Source organism: Denticeps clupeoides, chromosome 2 (assembly GCF_900700375.1).
Source record: "Denticeps clupeoides chromosome 2, fDenClu1.1, whole genome shotgun sequence".
NCBI classification, from domain to species: domain Eukaryota; kingdom Metazoa; phylum Chordata; class Actinopteri; order Clupeiformes; family Denticipitidae; genus Denticeps; species Denticeps clupeoides.
In genome coordinates, this window is record NC_041708.1 from 29562579 (window position 1) to 29584906 (window position 22328).

The window sequence follows — 22328 nt, forward strand, 5'->3', positions numbered from 1 at the left end:
CTGAGCAAATGAATGTCAGCAGATGACCGCTGCTGCGCACAGAAACAAAGACAATCTCCACAATAAATCCATACACAAGGCAGAAAAACCAAGTTTCTTCGGTCTGCCTTTAATTTCTTTTTGCTCTTTGAATGTTTATTCATAGTTCATTTTAGGCTGAAAAATCAGAAATTGGGTTTTGAGATTTCTTCACATTACATCTTAAAAATAGACAGAAAAACCACCAGGTTCAAGGTTTAGCCTTTTCAAGCACTCCAACCACAACCACTAACAGCATCATTTACTCTGAGGTCCACGCAAAGGACACCCGCTCGCTCCTGACAGGGAGTCAGGACAGGATCCAGAAAGCCAGTGACTCGCTGCATCCTCTTCCACTGGTAACAGCCCAACCTGACTGTTCATCAGAAAACCAAAAATCACAAAGCAAAGCAAACGCAGCACAGTAAAGCAAAGCCAAGTTGTCACCAAACTAAATGCGAAAGATTAGAAAGGAATAACTTTAAAAAGGAAAAACAAAAATTGGTGGTAGAGGAGAGTAAAGGTTAACGAGATGGAAATGAGGAAAACGTTAATGGTTAGACTGTGAAAGAACTGGCTGAGCAGTACACTCTCACACAGGGGTGCGGGGAGGAAACCTCATCTTTTCAGAATAGTGGCAGGCTGCATCCCATGGGACGAGAATCTTTCCAGAGAACGTCACCTTTTCACACACTTCTTTCCTCTATAAAGTAAGGCCACTTCAGATTGGTTTTTTTTAAACACCTTTTTTTTTTTTGTCTTCTACCAAAGTGTTCCTCTAAGAGTTGCTGGTCGCCTCAAAAAATCCTGCAGAATCCTCCGCCTCTCCTGCCCAAACTTTACCACTTAGGACCACACATTTCAGGAAAAAAGGGGGGGAAAAAAAACAAAAAAAAAACCTCAATGTTCAGGAGCTATAATGATTTAACATCTTATAGTTTGTCTTCTGTAGCGCGCTTTTCCCTGTAACCGCTCGTTGCTCTGAGCAAATCCACAATGATACACTTCATTGCCACTCTTCAGCCATGTTGCAGTGCTGCTCAAAACACGTTTATATCGTAGAGGCGTGATTTTCGTTAATATAGAGTTCATTCAATCTCTGTAACCACAGCCCTTTCAGTACAGTCAGTTTTGGGCTTATGCCAACCAGGGGTGTGTCTGCAATGATGCTATGTATGTAAGTTCTGTGTTTGTGTGTGTTGCTGTTATCTGTATGTCATTGTGTGTGTGTGTGTGTGTGTGTGTGTGTGTATACACACAAGAGAGAAAATGTCCAGACTGGTGGTGGCAGCTCTTGCATGTTTTCGGGCGTCGACACACTTCAGCTTCCCCCGGGGGTTCGGCCATAACCGCATGAACTGTGGCGGGGGGAGGGGGAGGTGGCGGCTATTTGTCTCCCAATACGGCGTACTGGTTGTCTAGCTGCAGCTGATGCGTGGCAGCACCACCCACATCATCTCTCACACGGTTCTTGTGTTTCACAACTTCAAAGGTCTTCTCCATCTCTCGATCCCTGATTTAATAAAAAACAAAACAAAAAAAAAAACATGTTTTACTACACTATAAGAAGTGGGTGGTGGTAGCCTAGTGGGTTACACACTCGCCTATGAACCAGAAGACCCAGGTTCAAATCCCACTTACTACCATTGTGTCCCTGAGCAAGTATGTGTAACAATAGAATTAGATTAATATACAAACAATACGAAAAGGCTGGCATGAAATCTAGAGTTAACAGTCCCTGATTGGCCAGCAATAATTGAAAAAAATGCTTAGAAATGTACAAAATCTTGTAAATTCTGTTTGTGCGTGCAGCCACATCTTACTTGCGTGTCTCTACATGCTTGGCCGTAGTGAGCAGTGAGGGAAACTGGGTTTCACTGAAGATCTCAGGGGGACCCTGGGCAGGACCTCTTTTGGCGGAGGGAAGTCTGGCTCCAGGCGGCCGGTACACTCCTGCGGGTTTGGATTCAGGCACCTCCACCTCTTCTGTATGGACAAGTGGGCAGACGTATCAGCATGACAGCCAGGCTGAGATTTCTTTAGGATTACTACCGGGTTTCAGCAAACCTATTAATCCATAAGCAGCAAGTTTCAACTCACCAACAGGAGGGGGAGCAGGTGCAGAGGAAGCTCCAGATTTATTCCAGGGCCCAGAGACTCTCTCCCCACTCATGGGGATGACTTCGCCATCTTCTCCGACCTCTTCTTTTTCATACTCCTCCTCCTCTTTTTCATCACTAAAGTAAAGTACATGCGCAAGTGAATACATAAGCAAAATCATATCCTACACAAATGGGTAAGAAACCTTTGGTTATCATAATATGCTTTAAATGATCCCAAACAACTATGAATGTCATCATAGGCAAGATATTATTGGCCATTAAGATATTAAAAAAAAAAAAAAAAGAAAGCTAAGTCAATTGATTTTCAGGTTGTTCAAAAATTGTTAAAATAGTTGAAATATAGTACTGCATTTAGGTTTGAACAATATATTGAAAATGCATTTTGGAATAAATGTGTTTTTATAAATTGCAATAACTGACTCTGCTCCGTCGGCTAAGGAAGACACCTGTACAAACATGCCGGGTCGGCTGGAGACGGTGAGTGAGCGAGGGACCGGAGGGCTGGGGATGCAGGCGGAAGAGACGCTGCTGCAGCGATGGCATACTGGGGAGATCGGAACCAGGCGAATGCAACTGAATGGGCAGATGTGCCACACGACACTGTCCACAGTAAACTAATTTCAGACAGTAAAACCTAGTTCTATTAATTGAACAGATATCTATCTATAGTTCTATTTCCCCTCAACTCCTGATAAGATTATAGTGGTGTTGTAGATCTCTGGACACTCAGAGACCAATAAGATCAGTTTTTCGCCTGCGTTCCCGCTTTGTGTGTTTTGAAAGGGAAGACGGAACACTGCCCATTTCAGCACCTTGATTCTAAAGGTCGCACGAAAATGCATTGCGGCGTGCAGCGGTCAAAGTTCATCAAATGTCAACTTAGATTCGGCACTGACAACCGCTAAACCACGCAAGCCATGGAAAATAATGGCTTTCAGAGCAAATGGCGCTTTCAGTCGGAAAATGGCTGTAGACCCGGGTGCACGTGCCGCCCCGGGTCCAATCACGCTACACTGATGTCCCTGTATGATAAGTCAAAGCCACACCCACTTAAACGCAAGTGTGGACACTATGCTAGTTACAGCACAGTTTATATTTCAACGTGCGGTTATGTCAGAGTTTTGAAGTACACACGATATAGTGAATAATCGTTAGTTAAATCACAATGTGTGTCAAATTGGAATTTGGTTTTGCATTTGGCCTTTCCTACCGCTCTAAAAAGTTTTAAGACTGGTGCCTTACGTAATCTGCATGGCCTGCAGCCGGAGTCCAGAGTAGTCCACTTCCTTTTGCTCAAACTCCTTCCATTCCTCGTCCTCCTGCAAAACACAAAGATCCAAACTATTTGAATTGGCCCATGACCAAAGATGACGACATTTCCTTTAAAAGGTCTAAATTGAAATCAATTGATTTGCTGAAAGCTGGAAGATTGGTCAAGGACAAGAAGTTGAATATCTCTGAGCAGAGGCCAGATTGTGAAGGTAGACAACTAACTGTGTCAGCAGTGGGATGATGCAATTAGTGCTCAATCGCTGCAAAAGTGGTCCTATGAAGGACAATTGGTAAAGGTGACCGGTGCACATGGCTCAATGGCGGACATATCTGAACCAATCAATAGCTCCCATGGCACAAAAGGCTGAACCACCAAACCCTGGTCACAATACAAAAGGTATGAGAGACATGTCTTTAAAAAATTGAACTATAATCTGCTAAAATTTTCAATCATTAGAATTTAACAATGAACCAGTGGTAACTGCATATTTCCACGTGGCTGGGAATACCGTTTCCTGATTTTAACAGGGAAACATACAGATCCCAGAAAGAAAAAGAGTTGTAGAGTTAATCGGTGGATAAGATCTCTGATTTCATACTGATTCCACGGTCAGCAGCCACTGGGACTTCGGGGTAGACATCAAGACATCACGTACACTCTCTCTCTGCTCCTCGGACAACAATCGGGCATCTGTGGGAGATGCGAGAATAACGTGTGCCATGGAAGCCCAACACCCCACCTCATGGACACTTTGGTGCGAGATATGACAGGACACCTCGGAGGTGATGCGTTGATGTATGTGAAGTGATTGTTATTGTGACACACTGCAGCACAGCACACAATGTGTCCTGTGCTTTTAACCCTTGACAGGCGTGTGGGGACGGTGCTCAGTGGCACCGTGGCGGATCGGAATTCGAACAGGCAACCGGCCGCTCCCTGATGATGTCTGGTGTATGTTTACATACTTTCTAGGCACAAAATTCGCTTGTCAAAATAGGCCTGGGAATAAAGTGTTCTGCTGTCATGTCACACCACAAGTTCAAGCCCGACTACGGAATATCGTAAACCTGTGTAGCGCGGGGCCCTATGTATTACGTCACGCTGTGATTTAAAGAAATAAGAGTAATGTTAGATTAGCTACCACGCCAGCGTGAAATCATCCCAAACTACCAACGTCATCCATGATGATCCGCAACAACACTGTAAAAAAATGGTGGACTAGTTAAACTAACTTTTTTTTAACATTAGAACGAGTTCCTCTCGGACAGTAAGAGCCCCGAAGCCGGCGGCGTGGCTCGTTACGGCGCAACCGGACCGAAATGGCGAGCCGGCATGCGGCGGGTATGTTGCCGGCGGCCGCGTTCGCTCGACGGGCGGCGCGACTAGCGGCTCCCGGAAGCGCCGACACGAGGGCGGCGTGCCAGCTGCGCGCACGTTAAATCCGCCAGGCTAGACCGCAAAAAAAACTCGGGAAAGAACTTTGATGGCGGAAAAAAAAAAAAAAAAAAAAAAAGTTTCGGCCGCGTTGCGCCGATGTGTTCGCTCGCGTTACCGGCGAGGCGTCCATCGTCGACGCAGCTCCGCGTTCGGCGGCCACGGGCGCGGTTAAAAAGCAACGTCGGCCAGAGCCGACCGGACCCCTCGCGTCTCATGGCGACGAGACGGGAAATCGCCGAAACTCCCGACCCCGACCGCCCGGCTCGGCGTTACCTTGTCGACCTGCGCGTCCTGGCTCTCGCTTTTCGCCGACTTCTCCTTTTCCCGCTTGCCCTTCTTCACCGCGGCCGCCGCAGGCCCGGTGCCCGTCTCCTTCCCCTTCCCCTTCTCGGTCTTCTTCTTCTTTTTATCCCGCTTGGCGAAGAAGTCGTCCAGGCTCTTCTCCGCGCCCATGGTCCCCACATCCGCCATTTTTTTTTCTTTCAGTACCCTACTTGGACGACGTAACTGCGCGGATTCTCGCGGCGGCAGCGGCAGACGGACCGGCACCTCGCCTGACTCGGACCTCTCCGGCTATCGACTCCGCGACCTCACGTGTTCGCCGAGCCGTAGCATGTAGCTGGCTAGCCCCAGCCCGTCGGCCTGCCACATTCACCAGCTAAGCGTATGACTAAGCCGCCGTTTGACACACGACCTACCGACTCGCCCCGGAAGCGATCGTTCATTGGTGGAGTGTGGAACTGACAGTTGGCCTAGACCAATCGCTGCAGGGTGCGTCTAATCCTTGACCAATCACGTTACCGCGAGTTAGATCACGGTGACCTGCGTGGAGCCAACAGCAGCTGGAAATACAGTCACTTCCAGTTGGGTGAGTTGAGCGTCCACGAGGTTGAGGGCTGACTTTGGCGTGGTGGGTCTATATCGTAGCGGGGTTTATGTTCTTTTGGCCTTGATCAGAGCTACTGAAAGAGCAAATTTTGCTCCTGGTGAAATGACTTTTGAATGTTTTCAATTCCAAACGTTTTTGATATGCCATCAAATGTGGTGCAAGACCATCTGCATAAGCTACACGGCCCAATGAAGGTTTAGATATAAGGTGGGGAGGGGTGGATTGCATTGAAGGAAAATTCAATGGAATGAAGATAGTGGCATACATTTAAACTAAAATGGTGACTGATTGCATGAAAGACATGCTGACCACATGTTGAGGCAAACAACCATATTCATGCAATTCATTAGTCAGATTTACTTATATGCTTGTTATGACAGCAAATGTCTATACTATGGTCTTTTTCTGAAAATGACCATACGTTTCTTAAATTTCTCCAACAAGAGACGCAAGACCTTGAAAGTTTTTCTGTTTTATTGCTCAGCAGTAAAAAAGTACAGTGTGTGCTACGATTCAGAACAAGACATTACACCAGAAACACAGTGCTGCTTTGCCACCAGGCTATGTCACCCCACAAAACAACCCATCTGGTGGTACAACGTGGCCACCGCTGCTGTATGGATGCAACAGGAGTCCAAAACCGAGGGACGGAGAACACCAACATAACAATAAAGGCAAACAGCAACTGAGGCGATGTTTAAAACAGAGCAAGTACAATGCATAATAATACTGTAAATGTAATGAAAGATAACCCCTTTTAACAACAATATATTCTGCTGAATGCGCTCAATGTGAAACAAATATCCTATAATTCTTCACCAGTAACCTTGATCAGTCTGTTTTAAATAGCTGTAATGATGAGAGACAAGAACACCATTCAATAAGGTGTTAAAGTAGATCAAGACTTATGACTAGATATTTGGTCACCATTATCTGACATTTTCAACTAAACTGCATTGGTCAAAGGGGAGGAAAGACATGGTACGCATAAATGAACAAGGATACAAACACACATTCATATTTATATATGCTCTCACATACCTTTTCCCCCACCAAAATGGACGAACTGCAGCAATTATTTGGGGATTCATGTGCAGCATCAAAAGTATGCCGCAATACATTTAATGAAACAGGTTAGAGCAACAATCATCAGTATTAAGGCCAAATGTTTCAATTGATGTTTCAATTCAGCCAAATAAAGGTGGAAATGGATCAGATAAATGTTTACGTTTAATGCACAAATCTTTCAGGCCCACCTGTTTTTGTAATACAATTGCTATAAAATAAAATTCTGTACCACTCGCACACGTACACAGACAGAGAGACACATGCGGATGGACGCACAGAAGTACTGGGCACACAATCCGATGGGTTAAAGAGGGACTTCAGACATTTCATTAGGTCCCCCTGGCTGGTAAGTCGAGGGAAAATGCCACTTAAGAGCACAACTGTCTGGGCTTTTCTGACTAAAGACTGGAGGCTCCATTCAGAAAAAAGGGTAAAAAAAAAAAAAAACGAGAGACAGCATCATAGCGCACACAGGCCACTCACAGACAAAAAATATACATGCAAGGCAAATAGAATGTGTTTTCAATTTTAGCATGTATTACTTTTGTGGCTTACTGGGACTGGACCCTCCGAATAACAACTTCATGCCCCAATCTCCTTTTAGAATGAGACTCTGTCTCACCCCCCACCTATTTCATACAGTTGAGGACACGTCCGGCAAGACAAAGCCCAACATCTCTGCATAACCTCTGGTACAGAATTCAAGTTCAACAGGCTTTTAAGTACATGGGTAAGAGTTTTGGGTTAGGTCACAAAAAAAAACATCTTTACAGCATATATTCCCTCTTTAAGCAGAGTTCCTTTCCCCATCAAGCCACAGTAACCAAAGAGAGTCACACCGTCTTTTTTCCATAAAAAAAAAAGACATAAAAACCATTATAACAATTAAGCATCTGTAGAAAATGTACACCAGAAAAAATACCCAGTCTTTCCCTCATAGTAAATAGTATTTCTCTTTCATTCACTTTTAAAATTCATCTCTATATATGTTTGTGTTCCTCTGTTAGAAAGCAGTCTCGGCTGGGGTGTTTATACCGCATATAAAAAAGGGGGAAGTCTCCGACGAGGAGTGGGTTTGTAACAACCCTCGCCAGGTCTTGATCAAGCGACATGGAGGTCGAGCAGCGGTCTAGATGCAGTCTATATCTAGATGTCAGAAGCTTTGTCTCTGTTGATGAAGAGCGTCTCCTGGCAGAAGGGGTTGACCAACACCACTCCGCTGTCACTGTAGTCACCGTTAGGGGGCAGGCAAATCTCCTGCTCCTGGAAAATATGGTCAGCATTGATTGTCAGTGGTGCCTGATTGACTGATCCCTGTTAATTATATGGGAGGTTCTAATTACTAAGCTGTTACTTTGAGGTATGGGGTAGGGGAGGGCTCCTGGTGAACTAGCATTATCTGAGAATAACATTATGATAATAAGAATGTTGGGGCCAAAAACAGGGCAATTTCATAAAGGGAATGGAGAGAGGGGAAAAAATACTGCTTGTCAGAAACGCTGAGAAAGAGGCAAGATGGAGGGGGGGGGATCACAATGACTCAGCAAGGGAGATAGAACTACAGAGCAGAATGAGGAATGGTAGCAAGGCGATGGGAGGATTTGGGATAATAGAAAAGGGATGAAGATATTAAGGTTGGTGAATCACTGTTGCTTGGGAACAGCTCTACATGATGGTGAGCCCGAGGCAAAGGGAAGCAAAACCTTTTGCGTCAATAGGAGCAGCCAAAACACCATCCTCCTTCTGCATCACTGTCTTTCTGAACCACCAAAAGAGACAGACGGATAAACAGAGTAAAGGATTTTGAAGGGAGAGAAAACGAGACATTCATATGCATGGATATGTAAGGAAGTAAAGTGAGCATGCACTGCAGTGAGGATAAACGTGAAAACACCCACAGGGAGCAGCACACCAGCAGTGACCCTGTTCATCCACCAGAGGGCAGAGTAGCTCATTTTTAAATAAAATCATGCAGGATCATGCATTGGCACCCTAACATGTAATGCCTTTGCAAATCTGAAATGTAAAATACCGTTTTCACTACAATGCTTTATTTACAATCTAGTTATATTTCATTAGGCTGTACAATGACTGTTTTTAACATTTAAGTCTCACCTTAGATGAAAGTGCACATACCTCTGAAATCTCCAAGGAATGTATGTCTCGTGGCAGCTCTACAGCGTGACGACTGAAGTAGTCCATGGTGATGGCGTTGTTCCAGTAGCTCACATTGTTCTCCTGGCTGGTGGACTTCTTCTTCCTCCTCATGCAGCAGACAGTGAGGAGTACAGCTATCGAGAGAACAGAGAAGAGGATGGCTCCAGTGACACATGCAAAAAAATTCTGTATCTGGTGCGGCTAAAAAATACTGTACTGTGTTTACTGCCTGCTACAGGTTGCTAGGCAGCCAGATCTGCTGAGCTACCTTGATAATGCCGAGATGTTTGGACAATTCATGAGATGTTACCCAGCAAACTGACTCTGGACCGGATCTGGAAAATGGGTCGGCACTGAAATCTATCTATCTATCTAGTCATGGCAACCAGCCCTGAGTCTTCTGCTATCTGGGTAGCTTGTTTGTCCACATAAGAGAAAACACTCTCAGACAAGCCATAAACTTGTGCCCACCTTCTTCCGGGGACATGCCATTTTAAAATATGGCACTCTGCTAGCCTGGAGAGCAGCTCTTGGTATTTACATTATGGTAGGAAAGAAAAGGGAGGATGTAGCTTCAGAAGAAACTTACAGCAGGAGGACACAGGCACGCTGATGGCAAGCACAACCCACACAATGTCCATTTTCCTCAGGCAGATTGCATCGCGAGTATGTGACGGGTCCGAGCCAGGACCTGATTGGTTATTAGAGTCCGAAGGCCCACTGGTCGGTCCGGGGACCAGCCTTTTAAGGTTGCCGCTTGCTGTAGATGGGCCCTCGGTTGGAGCTGAAAGGTTGCCATTGGTAAAATCGGAGTGCAGTGAGGGTCTGGTTAATGTGCTGTTTGCACCATAATCTGTAGAGTTCAGTGCCTCATCAGTGCTGTTGTCTGCAGACTTGTAGTGCAAGGGCATGGAGGTTCCAGTGGCACTGGGGGTGGTGATGTTCATCACATTGTCACTTGTTGATGGAGGTGGCATGCTGGTGGTGTTGGTGTGATTAGAGCTGGAGGAAGGGGCTGGGGAGGCAACTTTGTTGTCCTTGTTGCTTTCATGCACCTCGCGCAAAGTAATGGAGTGAGGCAGGGCAAGCTCTGGTGTCGTTTGATCACTCTCCCTGGCTCTGTCCAGAATGTTGGAAAATAAGGAGGAAGGCAGCATGGATTCCTCAGAACTCAACGCCAGATGAGACCCTGCAGGTCCAGCTGTCTTCAGCCCTAGGGCATCTCCTGTCTCTGTATGAAGCATAGGCAGCGGAAGGGGAGAAGGAGACTCGACACCCAGAGTCAACCCTTCGCTCAAAACCAAACGAGTCCCTGAGAGCGAAGAGCCGGGAGAACCAAGAACCGGATCTGCTAATTCGGTTGCCTCCCCTGCATGAACAGAAGAGGACCAGCTATCCTGCGCTTGTCTGGCAGATGAGGCATTCAGTGGCTTTGCGGTTTCTGACATGATGCCAATGGTGTTGCTTTGGGCTTGGTCTACAGTCTCTCCCCCATGAGCATAGTCTTCCTGTAGTCTTCCTGCACTGTAATCATGATTGTCTGAAACAAAATTGACTGGACCAGTGGCCGGCGCCAGGCTGGTGACCGGCAAGTCAAGACGACCCAGTGAGCTGAGGGTGGCAGTGGGCTGAACTCTACTGGGTTTAGGGTCTCCTCCATACAATGGGGATTCCCCGCTACTCTGGGCATCCTGCAGGCCTGGGGGGAGAAATGGGATGGGGCTGCTGCTCAGCACCATAAAGGCAGGGTGCTGAGGGACCTCGCCTGAGTATAGATCCTGGGCAGAAACCCCAAGCCCCAACGGCACTGCCAGGATTGTTAGAACACCTGAAAAAGAGAATGGATGAAAGGAATGAGTGACAACAGATCTCTTAATATAGAAATGTAATGGTCTCATATTAAGCCTGATCCTAGACTAAAAGAGAAGTTCAATTAAATTCTCTATTCAAAGGAAATTTAGGTTAATCAATAAAAAGAAACTAATGTGTCTAAAGGTGTATATTTCAGATTAGTTCTGTCATTTGTTTCTGTTTTCAAGTTACACCAAGTGTCTATCCGTCCACTCTTTATGGCTTCCAGCAGAAGAGTAAAAACAACCAAACCTGGCAGCCACATTAAGAGCAGTTGACTGTTTACAAGAGTGTAAAAAGCCCTCAAAGCTTATCCTGCATTCATTAGAGAGCATTACGGTTTAATCATGTCCCTGTGCTTTACCAGATTGCTTTATTAAACTTGATAAGTGCTGGACATCTCACATCACCCACATGCCTTGATTTTTATACACGCAACCCAGATCACGCAACAGTAAATTTGTCCTGAAATTTTTTTTCCGACACTGTGTGTATTGCACTTTGTGCTTAATTACCTGAAGAAACTTATTAAAAAAAAAGGATCACAAGGAAAAGTGGCAGAGAATAACAAACATTTATGCTCTGTAATAATATGAATGAAGGTCAGACAGTTGCATGAGTGAAAGGGAGCAAGATGACCAGCATGGATTTAAAATGAGCTTGTTATTTTAACCATTCTTTAGCTCAATGACACATTTAAACAAGACTAATGTGAACTCATCACAGCGTTCATCACCAAGGGTTTGGGGCCAGTCGTAGACAGGCAGTACTTTAATGAAAAGCCAACACTGATGCACTCCAGGCTTCATCACACGTTGCATACTGGGTTGGCTTATAAAGGTAATGAGGGCGTGGCCATGAAAAACAAAGACCAGGCAAAGGACAAGTGGGTTTTGTTAGGGGGTGTCGGCTGACAGGTTTGTAGTTTGTGTACTCGACAGTTAGAAATCGCAAAGGCTCACAAACACATACACACACACACACACATTTTTTTGTTGGAAATTCACTCACTGGAGCACCTCAAAAAGTCAAGTTTTCAGTCACAAACGAGTGCAGGGAAAATCAGACAGTAATTCAGAAACACACAGACTAACTCCAGTCATTGTATGTATTACCAGATGCTCAACACCTGTCCAGCAAAAAGGGGATGTTCCCTGGACATTTAGAAGATGAGGAGTGGGAATCTGTCCTCCTCCTGACACCAGCTCACATCAATATCATATAATAGGCAATTAAACAAAGTAGTAGTACAAGTAAAAGGCATGTCTGAGGGGATGGTGGTAGCCTAGTGGGTAACTATGATCCACACTATGAGTAGTATGAGAGTATATGAGTGGTATACAAAGTCACAGGTTGTGACCCATTGTGTCCCTGAGCAAGACACTTAACCCTGAATGTCTCCATGGGGACTGTCCCTGTAACTACTGGTTGTAAGTTACTCTGAATAAGGGCATCTTCTAAATGCCGTAAATCTAAGTATTAACCTAATGTCTCCTGGGATATCTAGAAAATGACCCAATGTGTCCCCGCAAAGTCCTCAGGATGTTCTGCTCCATCCGTCACTAATAACATCCAACTAAAGGCATTTTCGGAAAGGACATCAAGTGGGGACATCTGTTTGCCTCCTGCAATAAGTCCTGGTGATTTTCCATCAAAGTATATAAAGTTAACGTTGCAGACACATGCTGCAAAACTGTCCTGTAACTGTGTATATAGCAAAAGCCATAAATCACACCCTTTCCTACTCTTTCAGTTATTCAGTCCAGTACACCACACAGACACTTGTGCAAGAACGCACCAACAGCTCATTTACCATGGCTGTCATGATGGTAATGCGTGAGTCTGACTCCACAGGCCATAACTGTGAGATAACACAGACGGAAGCTGATGATTTATGGCCTCAGCTTCTCCCCAGGGAGTGACCTGCTCCATCCCAGCTAAAGCCCTCTCCCCTGGGGTCTTCTCCACATCTCTTAAAGTTGTGTCTGACGTATGATCTCTGTTGTTTCTCACTGATTTCTCAAGAAGGACATTGTTAAAAGAGTTTATAAGAGTCATGTGTAAAGTGGACTGATTTGTGCATTTTATAAAAGGACAATGAAATCTCAATAGAATATGATGTCAGGAAAATGGATGTACATTTTAATATCACTTTAACCCTCTATGTATATACTTTTTTAAAAAGTCTGCAGGAACTGAAAATGTCACATTGGCCCACAAGGTACATAATGCATCACAGGTAACAAATTCAGCACTCTCTAACCTGCTGTCAGAGTTAACATGCATTCAGACTGACTGGCAACTGGCTCCCCAGGCTGATGGCTGACTGTAGCTCGAGCCGGATCATCAGCAAGCCATTCTGTCCCAGCCTGGGAGAGTTACGTTACAGTCTGTAAGGAGTGACCGCGTTTGGTTGTGTCGCGTCTGACCTCAATCAATGCTAAACGTGAACCCTGGCTACCCGTGTCTGGAAACACAAAACGGGGCATAAATAAAGTATAATCAGGCAGTGAATAAAACATGAGCCTCTGGCCCAGACAAGCACAGCAGCAGAATTTACATCTGACATGAGCAGGACTCTGTACAGCTTTTAGCTGCCCTCTCAAAGTGGGATCTGAGGGCCCTGTACATGCCACCATTACCAGCCATGCAGTGTAAACACTAGGGAATCTATAATTTTTTTGCTATTTTATAAACGGACTGATCTGATATGTAAAAGGACATAAATGAGCGTTAAAACATGGGTAATTATTTTTTGGCCTAGTGGAGAGAGTCTGTTATCAAAGTCCTTCATTACCAGTAGTACTCATCTTGTATCTTGTTCAGGTCTTGTACATTTGGAGCAGATGTCTTTATGAAGATTAGAACCATATGATAGAGAGATCTGATCACGCAGCACAGCAGATCATCAATTACCAATGTATTTGTGGGCGGGGTTAGGGGGCTAATGGGAAGTTTCAGAAACAAGTGAAATTACTGCTGAATTACATCTTGATTTATGTCCCTGACGGAGCCAACCTGCATGCATTAAGTGGAAGTGAGATTAATTAAAACTATGGCTTTTACGTGACAAACGCTGTAAATAAAAGATGTTCCAGACACACGAAAGGCCTGTGACTTTCAGGAAGTCAGACATGACAGTGACGCAAATGAATCGCATGCCTGCCACATTAGAACCCTTGAGGAAAAACCCTGTACGTCTAAATCCAGATTAAGGAATGAAAATGTCTTAACTGACCAGCAAGGTTAGATAAGGTAAAAATATATGTAAAAACAATGGCCAAGGTCATTTTTCATTATCAAGTGTAAATAATTTACAACTGTGTATAAAGCAAGGAGCTCTCGGACTCCCACACACTCCACTGGTGGGAGCTCAGGAGCAAAAGGTCTCAGAACTAAACTTCGAAATCATATGCAAGTGCTTATTATTCCATGTTCTGTAGTTTGCCTCTCACATCACCAAGATCCATGCTGTCTGAGTGTCTACTGATGCGACTGTGAACAATGTAAATACATATTAATCATTTTTCGCACGCTCCATGGTCCCTTCTCCAACCGATAACTGGTTACTGGTAAACTGCTTTGGCTTGTTGGCTTCAGTCTCCAAAGCTGTGGTGCAAAGATCACTGGGATGTAAAATAATACTGGTATTACCAGCTGAATATGACAATTGTTCCTATTTTTGTTTACATTGTGTGAATTTGTCCCCTGTTTGGCTGCACAGTGAAAACAGAGGTGAATGTAAGTGAAACTGTACACAGAGAGCAAAAAGTCTGACAAGTCCACTCCTGGTTGCTCCTCCAATTAACACAGCAGATAATTGGCTGTGAGTGGTAATTACAAGGATTATGAGTTTAATTAGTTTCATTTGCCACGATGAAATGAATTAGTGATTAAGTGGACGTGCAGAAAGCATCGTCTAGTCGTACGCGCCTGCGGTTTTGCATAATATACGGCATTAAGATCAGGTCCACGCAGCTCCTGGTTCTCTTTACCCAGAAATAGTTTATTCCCCAGTATCTTCTAAATGAAGTGCTGTAACTATGGGGGGTACGGTGAAGTCGACATGCTTCTCTCTGTGCAATCAATGCACCCCTCAGACCCAAGCATATTCCTCCAGAAAAATTTTTATTTTTTTTTTAAATATGAGAGAAAAAAACATGATCACATCAGCTTACAGGACCCTTTCATCATCCAACCACCAGTGGTAGCGGCGGAAAAAAAAAAAAAACGTGAACTGATGGACGGAAAAAACAACCCATGCTCGCGTGTTCTATAAACAAATGAATTCCATTGGTGTGTAGAGGGTGTGCCAGTCTGCCAGGCAGGGATGGACAGCAATCCCAGGGGTCCGCAGGGGAGACAGATCATTTCCCGTGTGTTGGGAAAGGCAGGGTGGGACAGATGTGTGCTCAGTGATAAGAAGGGGGTACATCACTTCCCCGTCTAAGGAGTGGCTTCCTGTTAGAAAACGAGGTGGTAAAACTGAGATTGTGGCGTCTTTGAACTTGCTGGGATTTTCATATATGCTTAAATCTGTAGAGAAGCGGAAGGAGAGACGCAGAACACCTTGTTGTGTTTATCAAGATACAGGTGGCAGCATTGTTATGACTATTATGCATGCAGGCATGTACCGTGGTCAGGAAGGAAGTGTTAAAACAGGAAGCTCCTCATACTCCAGGGAGATTAACAGACGAAAGGGGGTTAAGGAGAAACAATGATGCAAAAATCAGAGGTTATTCCCATTACATCCATATTGTAGACGTTTCAATGGAGTCGTACACGTAAAACAATACCTCCCTAATTCTCCAAAGCGGAGTGGTCTGTACGACGGTCAAGTCTGTTTCAGTGGGATTGTGCAAATGACAATGCCGGCAATGAAAGCCAATTTGTTAAAAAATAAAATGAGACATTTCAACTACATCAGGTGTCCTGGGCAGATGGCAGCACTGATAAGAGTGAAAGGGGAAATTGGCCAACTAACAGATTCAGAATAATGTGGGAAATCAGAAAAATAGAATAGATGGAGTAAATGGCACTGGGGGAAATGTGAACAAAAGACAAGGAATTTCAATTTCATGACTACCTTAGATTAGTAGATTTGTAATGAGAAATGTCTCATAATTCTTAATGTCTCCCGAGTTCTCATGGTGAGCGTGGAAGTGCTTTATCCTACAGTGAGTGCTAAAAGTTTGTGCTTTATATGATAAAATCCATGCCATGGGAGTTCAAAACTCAACTCAAGCCTTTACTATTTAGATTTCTGATTATGTGTGTCTTCAAAAGACCCCCTCAAATAAAGGACTCTTCAAAGCGTGCCCCATACGGCAGACAAAATTTGGTAGGAGCTTCTAAAATGAAAACATGGAGGCATACGGTCAGCTTTGATGCCATGGCAGCATGGAGTGACGGGCATATTAAAGGGACCTAATCAGAAAATGCCCGGAGACAGCAGGTCACAGCTGTGAAACGGACTTTGAAAATAACCACCAAATGGCTCAGTGGGTCCAAAGTTCTAGGGGCACAGAAATTGGGGTGGTACAAAATTTAATCATACAAAAGCCATGGGCAGTTCAATGGTTATTTGCCTAAGAACGTGCATTGTGAGTTGCTATTGTACAACATCCCACCTTTAAGATTGAGACAGTTTCTGGTGGGTCTAGACTGTATGAATACATGCCTGAATATAACATGGGTACATGGATATATTGAATTGACAAGTTTCACCGCTTGGCAGCCGTCTTGACAAGGCCCTTGGGGAGTCATTTCAAAATAAATTGGGGAAACTCATAACTGCACTTTCTGTGGCCAGTGTCGTTCATGGGAAAGGTGTTGAGGATTCATGCCACGCAATTGAATGGTCATTGACAGCTTTCTAAAATTTATTTCTCATAAGGATCAATCAATAAAAATTGTTGGGTCCAGCAAATATAGGTTGGACCCCAGGGAAGAAAATTGTATCTGGTTTTACTTCTCTCACATATTGTTAACTTCAACTAAGAACTACTAAGAACTGTTTAGTAAGAACTGGATCTTACACTATATGCATATGCCTGAAAGTAAACCTGAAATTGTACACCTGTACACCTCAAGTTATTACGCATTCATCTAAAAACTATGGAATCAAGCACAATTAATGTACATTTACATTTAAGGCATTTGGCAGTTCACTAGGACCTCCAACTATGAATAAAATCTTTTATTCACTATGTTGCAGTTTCTATACATAAATCAGACAATAAGAAGGTTACAAGTTAATCTAAATATTCTCTAAAGACGAAGGTCTTGAGCTGCCGTTTGAAGATCAGTCGTGCTGCTACATTCTGTATTAGTTGTAGAGGTCGGATGGTACATAGAGGTAGACCAGCTAGAAGGGAGTTGCAGTAGTCCAGTCGTGACATTACTAAGGACTGAACCTGTATCTGGGTGGCCAGTGTTGACAGATAAGGCCTGATTTGCCTGATATTGTACAGAAGGATTCCACATGAGCGGGAAAGATTGCTGATGTAAGTCGAGAAGGAGAGTTGGTTGTCTATTGTTACTCCAAGGTTGCGGGCGGTTGTAAAATGTAGTTTACCCTCCTATTTCTTACATTCTCCTACTAGATATGGCGGTGAGCCAGGGATGTGTGATGGCTCTTTATTAAAGCACACAGTCACTCACTTAGCAGCTGGCAGCGCAGGACCTCCAGGCTTCTCTTCATGGTATCCTGTGGTCCGGCTCCTCCCCCACAGTGCTCATGGCTCTCTGTGGGCCAAAACAGAAGTGCATGAGGCAGCAGACAGGGGCCATAAAAAGGCGCTGCAGCGTTGCATAGGTACTGATTTATTGAACAAAAGTTCTGGAAAGGATGAAAGTTTGGCTATGCCTGGCCTCCACTGAAGATACATCTCGCAAATCGCCTGTTGTAAATTAGTGGGAAGAAGATTGACAGCTCTAATATAGCCTACAACCTTTTTTGGACTATTTAGATCCACAAACAGGATCAATGCTGTAGCTTGAGTAAATTTATTCAATCTCTTCTCTCCAAAGCACTAAACTTATTTTATTTCTGCAGGCACTAAACCTTGGTTCACCCCTTGCATTATCAAACAGAGCTTGCTGAATTTAGTTTGCTGAATGCTGTGTGTGTGTGTGTGTGTGTGTGTGTGTTAGACTCTATTGAAATACTTTTTAGACAAGTGAGTTTTCAAATGTTTCGTAAAGGTGGTAGTAGTCTCGGCTAGTCGAATGGAGCAGGGCAAGTCGTTCCACCAGCCAGGGACAACAGAGGAGAATTGATTCGATTTGGAATTTTTCGTCTCGTTTCGTTTGCAGATCTGAGAGGGTGTGCGGGAGTGTGGCTAGCTAGTAGCGTGTTGATATAAGAGGGTGCGCTTCCATTTACAGCCCTCTAGGCGAGCATCAAGGTTTTAAACTCAATGCGAGCAGCTACCGGGAGCCGGTGGAGAGAGGTGAGAAGAGGGTGTGTTTCGGCTGATTGAAGGTGAGGCGGGCTGCCACATCTTGGTTTTATGGTGACTGCTGAAGCTCCAGCCAGGAGAGAGTTACAAATAGTCGAGTTTAGAGATGACCATTGCCTGGACGAGGAGCTGCGTAGCCTGTTTTGAAAAATCATCTTCAGCTTTCAACTTAAACCTTTGCTTCTTGTTCTGTTGTCTGCCTGTTGTTCACACAAAATAAGATTTGTGTTACGTAACACACACATTCATAAACGCTAGAGATACGTGTACCTGAGAGTGACCTTTCTGCATGTTTAATCTAGAGCAGATATTACATAAGATTTCATGCAGGAAATCACTGAAATTACCTATGGTGTAGATGATGGAGGTTTTCTGTAAAATAAATTCATGAAAGGCAGCCTTAAGAAAAGGCTTGATAACCTGAACATGGTTGATAAAAAGGAAATAACAAATAAGGGCTTGACGATCAGTGCTTCATAAAGATGTTAAAAAGGACCCACTCACTTCAGTAACTGCCGTAGCTAAACCCTTAATTAGCTAAATAAAAAAATCCAAATTATTACTGATTCTGAATGGCCAAAGAGTCTTCACACTTGAGTCGCTGTCAAATCAGTACAACTCAGTCCTTGATGACAATGATTTGAAGAGCCTTCAATACAGACAACAGAACAATAAGCAAAGGTTTAAGTTGAAAGCTGAAGATGGTTTCCTCAATACTGCTCGAAATACCACTCCTCCACAGGGCACCATTAAATGGCTATTATGCCTCATAGTTAGAGCATTTCCATTGTTTAGGAAATGACCTCATACATAGCAGAGCTAAACGCCCGTGAGCATCCTCCTCTGGTCCCAATCCTCTCTGCTGAATCAGTGAGGGGAGCTAATTGGAGAGAAACAAACTCATCCTGTTAATGACACCTCACCCGTGTCTGCCTTAACCTAATAGAGGAGCAACCGGCACACGGAGAGGTGGGAGCCGATGGAGTGAGCCGTGAGGCTCCAGGTGTCTCTTTCAGTCAGAAGTCAGGGTTAATGAGTAAAACGGTATTCGCAATGTGCTGCTACAGATTGGACTGCAGAACATCAAGAGCCAGGTGTCTCCACAACAAAACAGGGCAGGCATGAGTTATTTCCCTCACCGGTCCATGCATCTATGTAATGAGAATGCAGCTTTGTGCACACAATGACTCAAAGATTTGTTTTGCAGCTTTTGAGCTGCTATGAATTAACCCGCCTGCCTCTGAAATTGAGTTATTACCTTAGGAATAACTTGTCAATAATTGTAGGGCAAGCATTTTATGACTACATGACTCAGATGGGGTGGACCATCTGCCTGTTTAGTCAATTTAGGATAACTGCACATCTGCCAGAGACTAGCAGCCTTTCTGATTCAGCACCTGGCAATTTGACAGCCTCTTATCCCAAATACTTCAGTACATCGATTATGAAGAACTGATTTGAAATGACCAATGATGACCAGTTGTGGGTGCTTGAGATGCAAAGGAAAAAATACAGGATATTGAAAAATATGCTGAGAAGTAACTACACAAGAAATTAAGCTTGAAACAGTTTTTGAAACCTATTAAAAAATGTTGGCACCAGAGCCTGTTAAACTGTAAACATTAAAGGGTGAAAGCTCCTCCTCCCCGCAAGTTAATGTCCAATCACTGTAGTGCCTCCACCCACTCACCCCCTCACCCCCCCCACTGTTGTAACTGGAGTTGAGGGACACGAAGAGATGGAGGCAAACCATGAAGAACAACACTCACTCAGATGCTAGGAATTCCATTTTACTCACCTTTTATTAAATTCCACTATTTCAACCATACTATGTCCATTTGAATGGCTCTGCATGTTCAGTCATGAAACACCAAGACCAAGGCCAAGAACAATGTAATGCACAATAATCATTCTAATAAAAATATTGAAAAGTCTAAATATGTAACTGTTCCTAGGTGTGCTGTACTGTTGATGATTATTAGTTAAGACATATCCTGCAGTGCAATTTTGGACTTCACATGAACCAAAGCAATATTGTCCTCAGGTGTCGATAAAAAATAACTGAACCGCAACATAAAAGAACAAGTTCTTAAGCTCATCGCAGTGGAGACATACAGTAAATCTGCTGAGTCCACTGTTGCTGTGTCAGAGAGCAGGCACGACTTCCAGCTCAGAAATAACACATCGCTGCATGGCAACTGACAAACACCTAGACCACCGCCATCACCATGGCAACCTTACAGTACATTATATTCAAATGTCCTCATGTGGCAGCCAACTGGGAGTTAAGGAAAAATCTGATCAATTCACCTGCTCACATCTGGGACAAGTGGCTTAAGGCTCATTTGAAACAAAGCCCACTCCTTGGCCTTGGACTTTTGCTCTGTTGTTCCTGTTGACAGACTCTGCTCCTGAATGCATCTCCTCTGACGGCCCCTCTAAAAAGGTCAGCTAGGACATAATGAAATAAAGCTGCCCCTCAATCCCCCTGCGGATACATGCCCACAAGGACAACAATGCTTTTAATTTTATACTTCCCTGTATTTCATTGTCAGGCTTTCAGCATTTGGGTTAGGGGCCAAGAAGTCCTGAAAAGTTTCCAGGAACAGAAACAAAAGGTGTTCACACAGTAGAGTTTCATTAAAGTGTGGATGAACATGCACAGCCCCCCAAACCCCCTGGTGTAGGCGGGTCTGTTAAGGGTGTGTAATTGCCTGATTGATTTTAGCCCGGTAGAAGCCCTAGAGTGGGACATGGATATAGCGCTTTCTGGCTTCTTTAAATGAACCAACTTGTTCTGGCAGGGATTAGGACATGGCTGTCACTAGAAGAGGTAAAAAAGCATCAAACGCACAGCTTGTTTTAGATGTTAGGACAGTACTAGTGAAATGATAAACTCTTAATTCTGCATTCTAAATTCTACATTCTAAGTGTTTTATTCCACATTCTATATTCTGAATTATAAAATAAAGGGCACCACTGGTAAAATGACCAAATGGTTACCAGCCCTAAGAACTGTCCAACTATGGCTAGGATATATAGCAAATAAAGAAATGATAAGGATATACTTTACAGTTTCTAGATTTTTCGATCAATTTTTATCAAGGACGCATTCGCCCAACTTTCACTGGACAGGGGAAACAAAGCATGAAATTCACATACAACTGACAATGACAACAAGGACTAGACACGATAGGACTACTCTTATACTCTTTCCCAACATGTGCACAGGATTTAGGCAGTCAGAAAGACAAGAGACAGCACAAGACTCTGGACCGAAACACGGAAACAGAGCTCTGCCCCCCCACAGTCAGATTCTGACAAGGACACTGGGGAAGTCTGTCAGGCACATGTCTCCACGTAAAAGTAATGTAAACACACACAAAAAATTTTTTGCCAGTTTTTTAGATTACCAAGATCAAGCTGAATTTTATCCCAATCGATTGAGATTGTATAATTGCCCAGCACTATGTCCAACACATTATTAAATCAGGAGGTTGCTTCCAATTTTCCAATAATCATCTACTTTTCACTGTGGAAAGGGCATGCAATGCAATTTATTATGCAAAATAATTTTTTAGGGCAAAGCACACCTTTTGGTTGACTTCAACTGTAATGCGCTCTCTCTTGCTGGCTTGCCGTCACGCTCTTTCAGCCCCACTGTTTATTTCCCTCAAATCTCTGCAGTCAGTCAGAGGGAATGCATTTAGCCACTGACTCATTAAAAAACCATATTAGTCCAATTCCGCCAGCACATAGTCGAAACTACAGGGTAATCTGTGCACTTTTCCTTCCACAGCTCGAGCTATGGACTTAAGACCACCTGCCAGCAAATGTCCATCATACTTAAGTTTTTTGCTTTCAATTTGTAGTAAACTTTTGATAAATTTAGCCTGACGCACATTAAGAAGCTATTTTAAGGAGCTTTTAATTCACGACTACTCGAAAGGAATGTCATATTTTGAAGCAAAATTCCCAGAGCAAGGATCACAGGATAAGCCTTGTAATCATTTGATTCCTTAAGGGTTACATGTAAAGTTTGCCACACT

The 22328-nt window shown here is 43.9% G+C and overlaps 2 protein-coding genes across 4 annotated transcripts in view; both read right to left on the reverse strand.

The window, feature by feature from the left end:
* Positions 1-89: 89 nt before the first annotated feature.
* Positions 90-5550, reverse strand: cdv3 (carnitine deficiency-associated gene expressed in ventricle 3). The gene is made up of 5 exons (XM_028965959.1): positions 5125-5550; positions 3384-3460; positions 2119-2255; positions 1842-2004; positions 90-1531 (listed from the first exon to the last, which is right to left on the reverse strand). Exons 1-5 carry the CDS (start codon positions 5320-5322, stop codon positions 1405-1407), a joined length of 702 nt encoding a protein of 233 aa, XP_028821792.1. The 5' UTR covers positions 5323-5550; the 3' UTR covers positions 90-1404.
* Positions 5551-6196: 646 nt separating this feature from the next.
* Positions 6197-22328, reverse strand: part of tmem108 (transmembrane protein 108) — a 35169-nt gene continuing 19037 nt past the window's right edge. For 2 of the 3 annotated variants that reach the window (XM_028970201.1, XM_028970202.1), the window contains 4 exons: positions 17480-17563; positions 9555-10793; positions 8945-9099; positions 6197-8071 (listed from right to left, as the gene is read on the reverse strand). In XM_028970201.1, coding sequence (XP_028826034.1) covers positions 7955-8071; positions 8945-9099; positions 9555-10793; positions 17480-17563 — 1595 coding nt within the window. In that variant the 3' untranslated portion in view covers positions 6197-7954. Of the gene's footprint in view, positions 8072-8944; positions 9100-9554; positions 10794-17479; positions 17564-19082; positions 19160-22328 lie in introns of all 3 variants that reach the window. The other variant, XM_028970203.1, reaches the window with a different exon arrangement.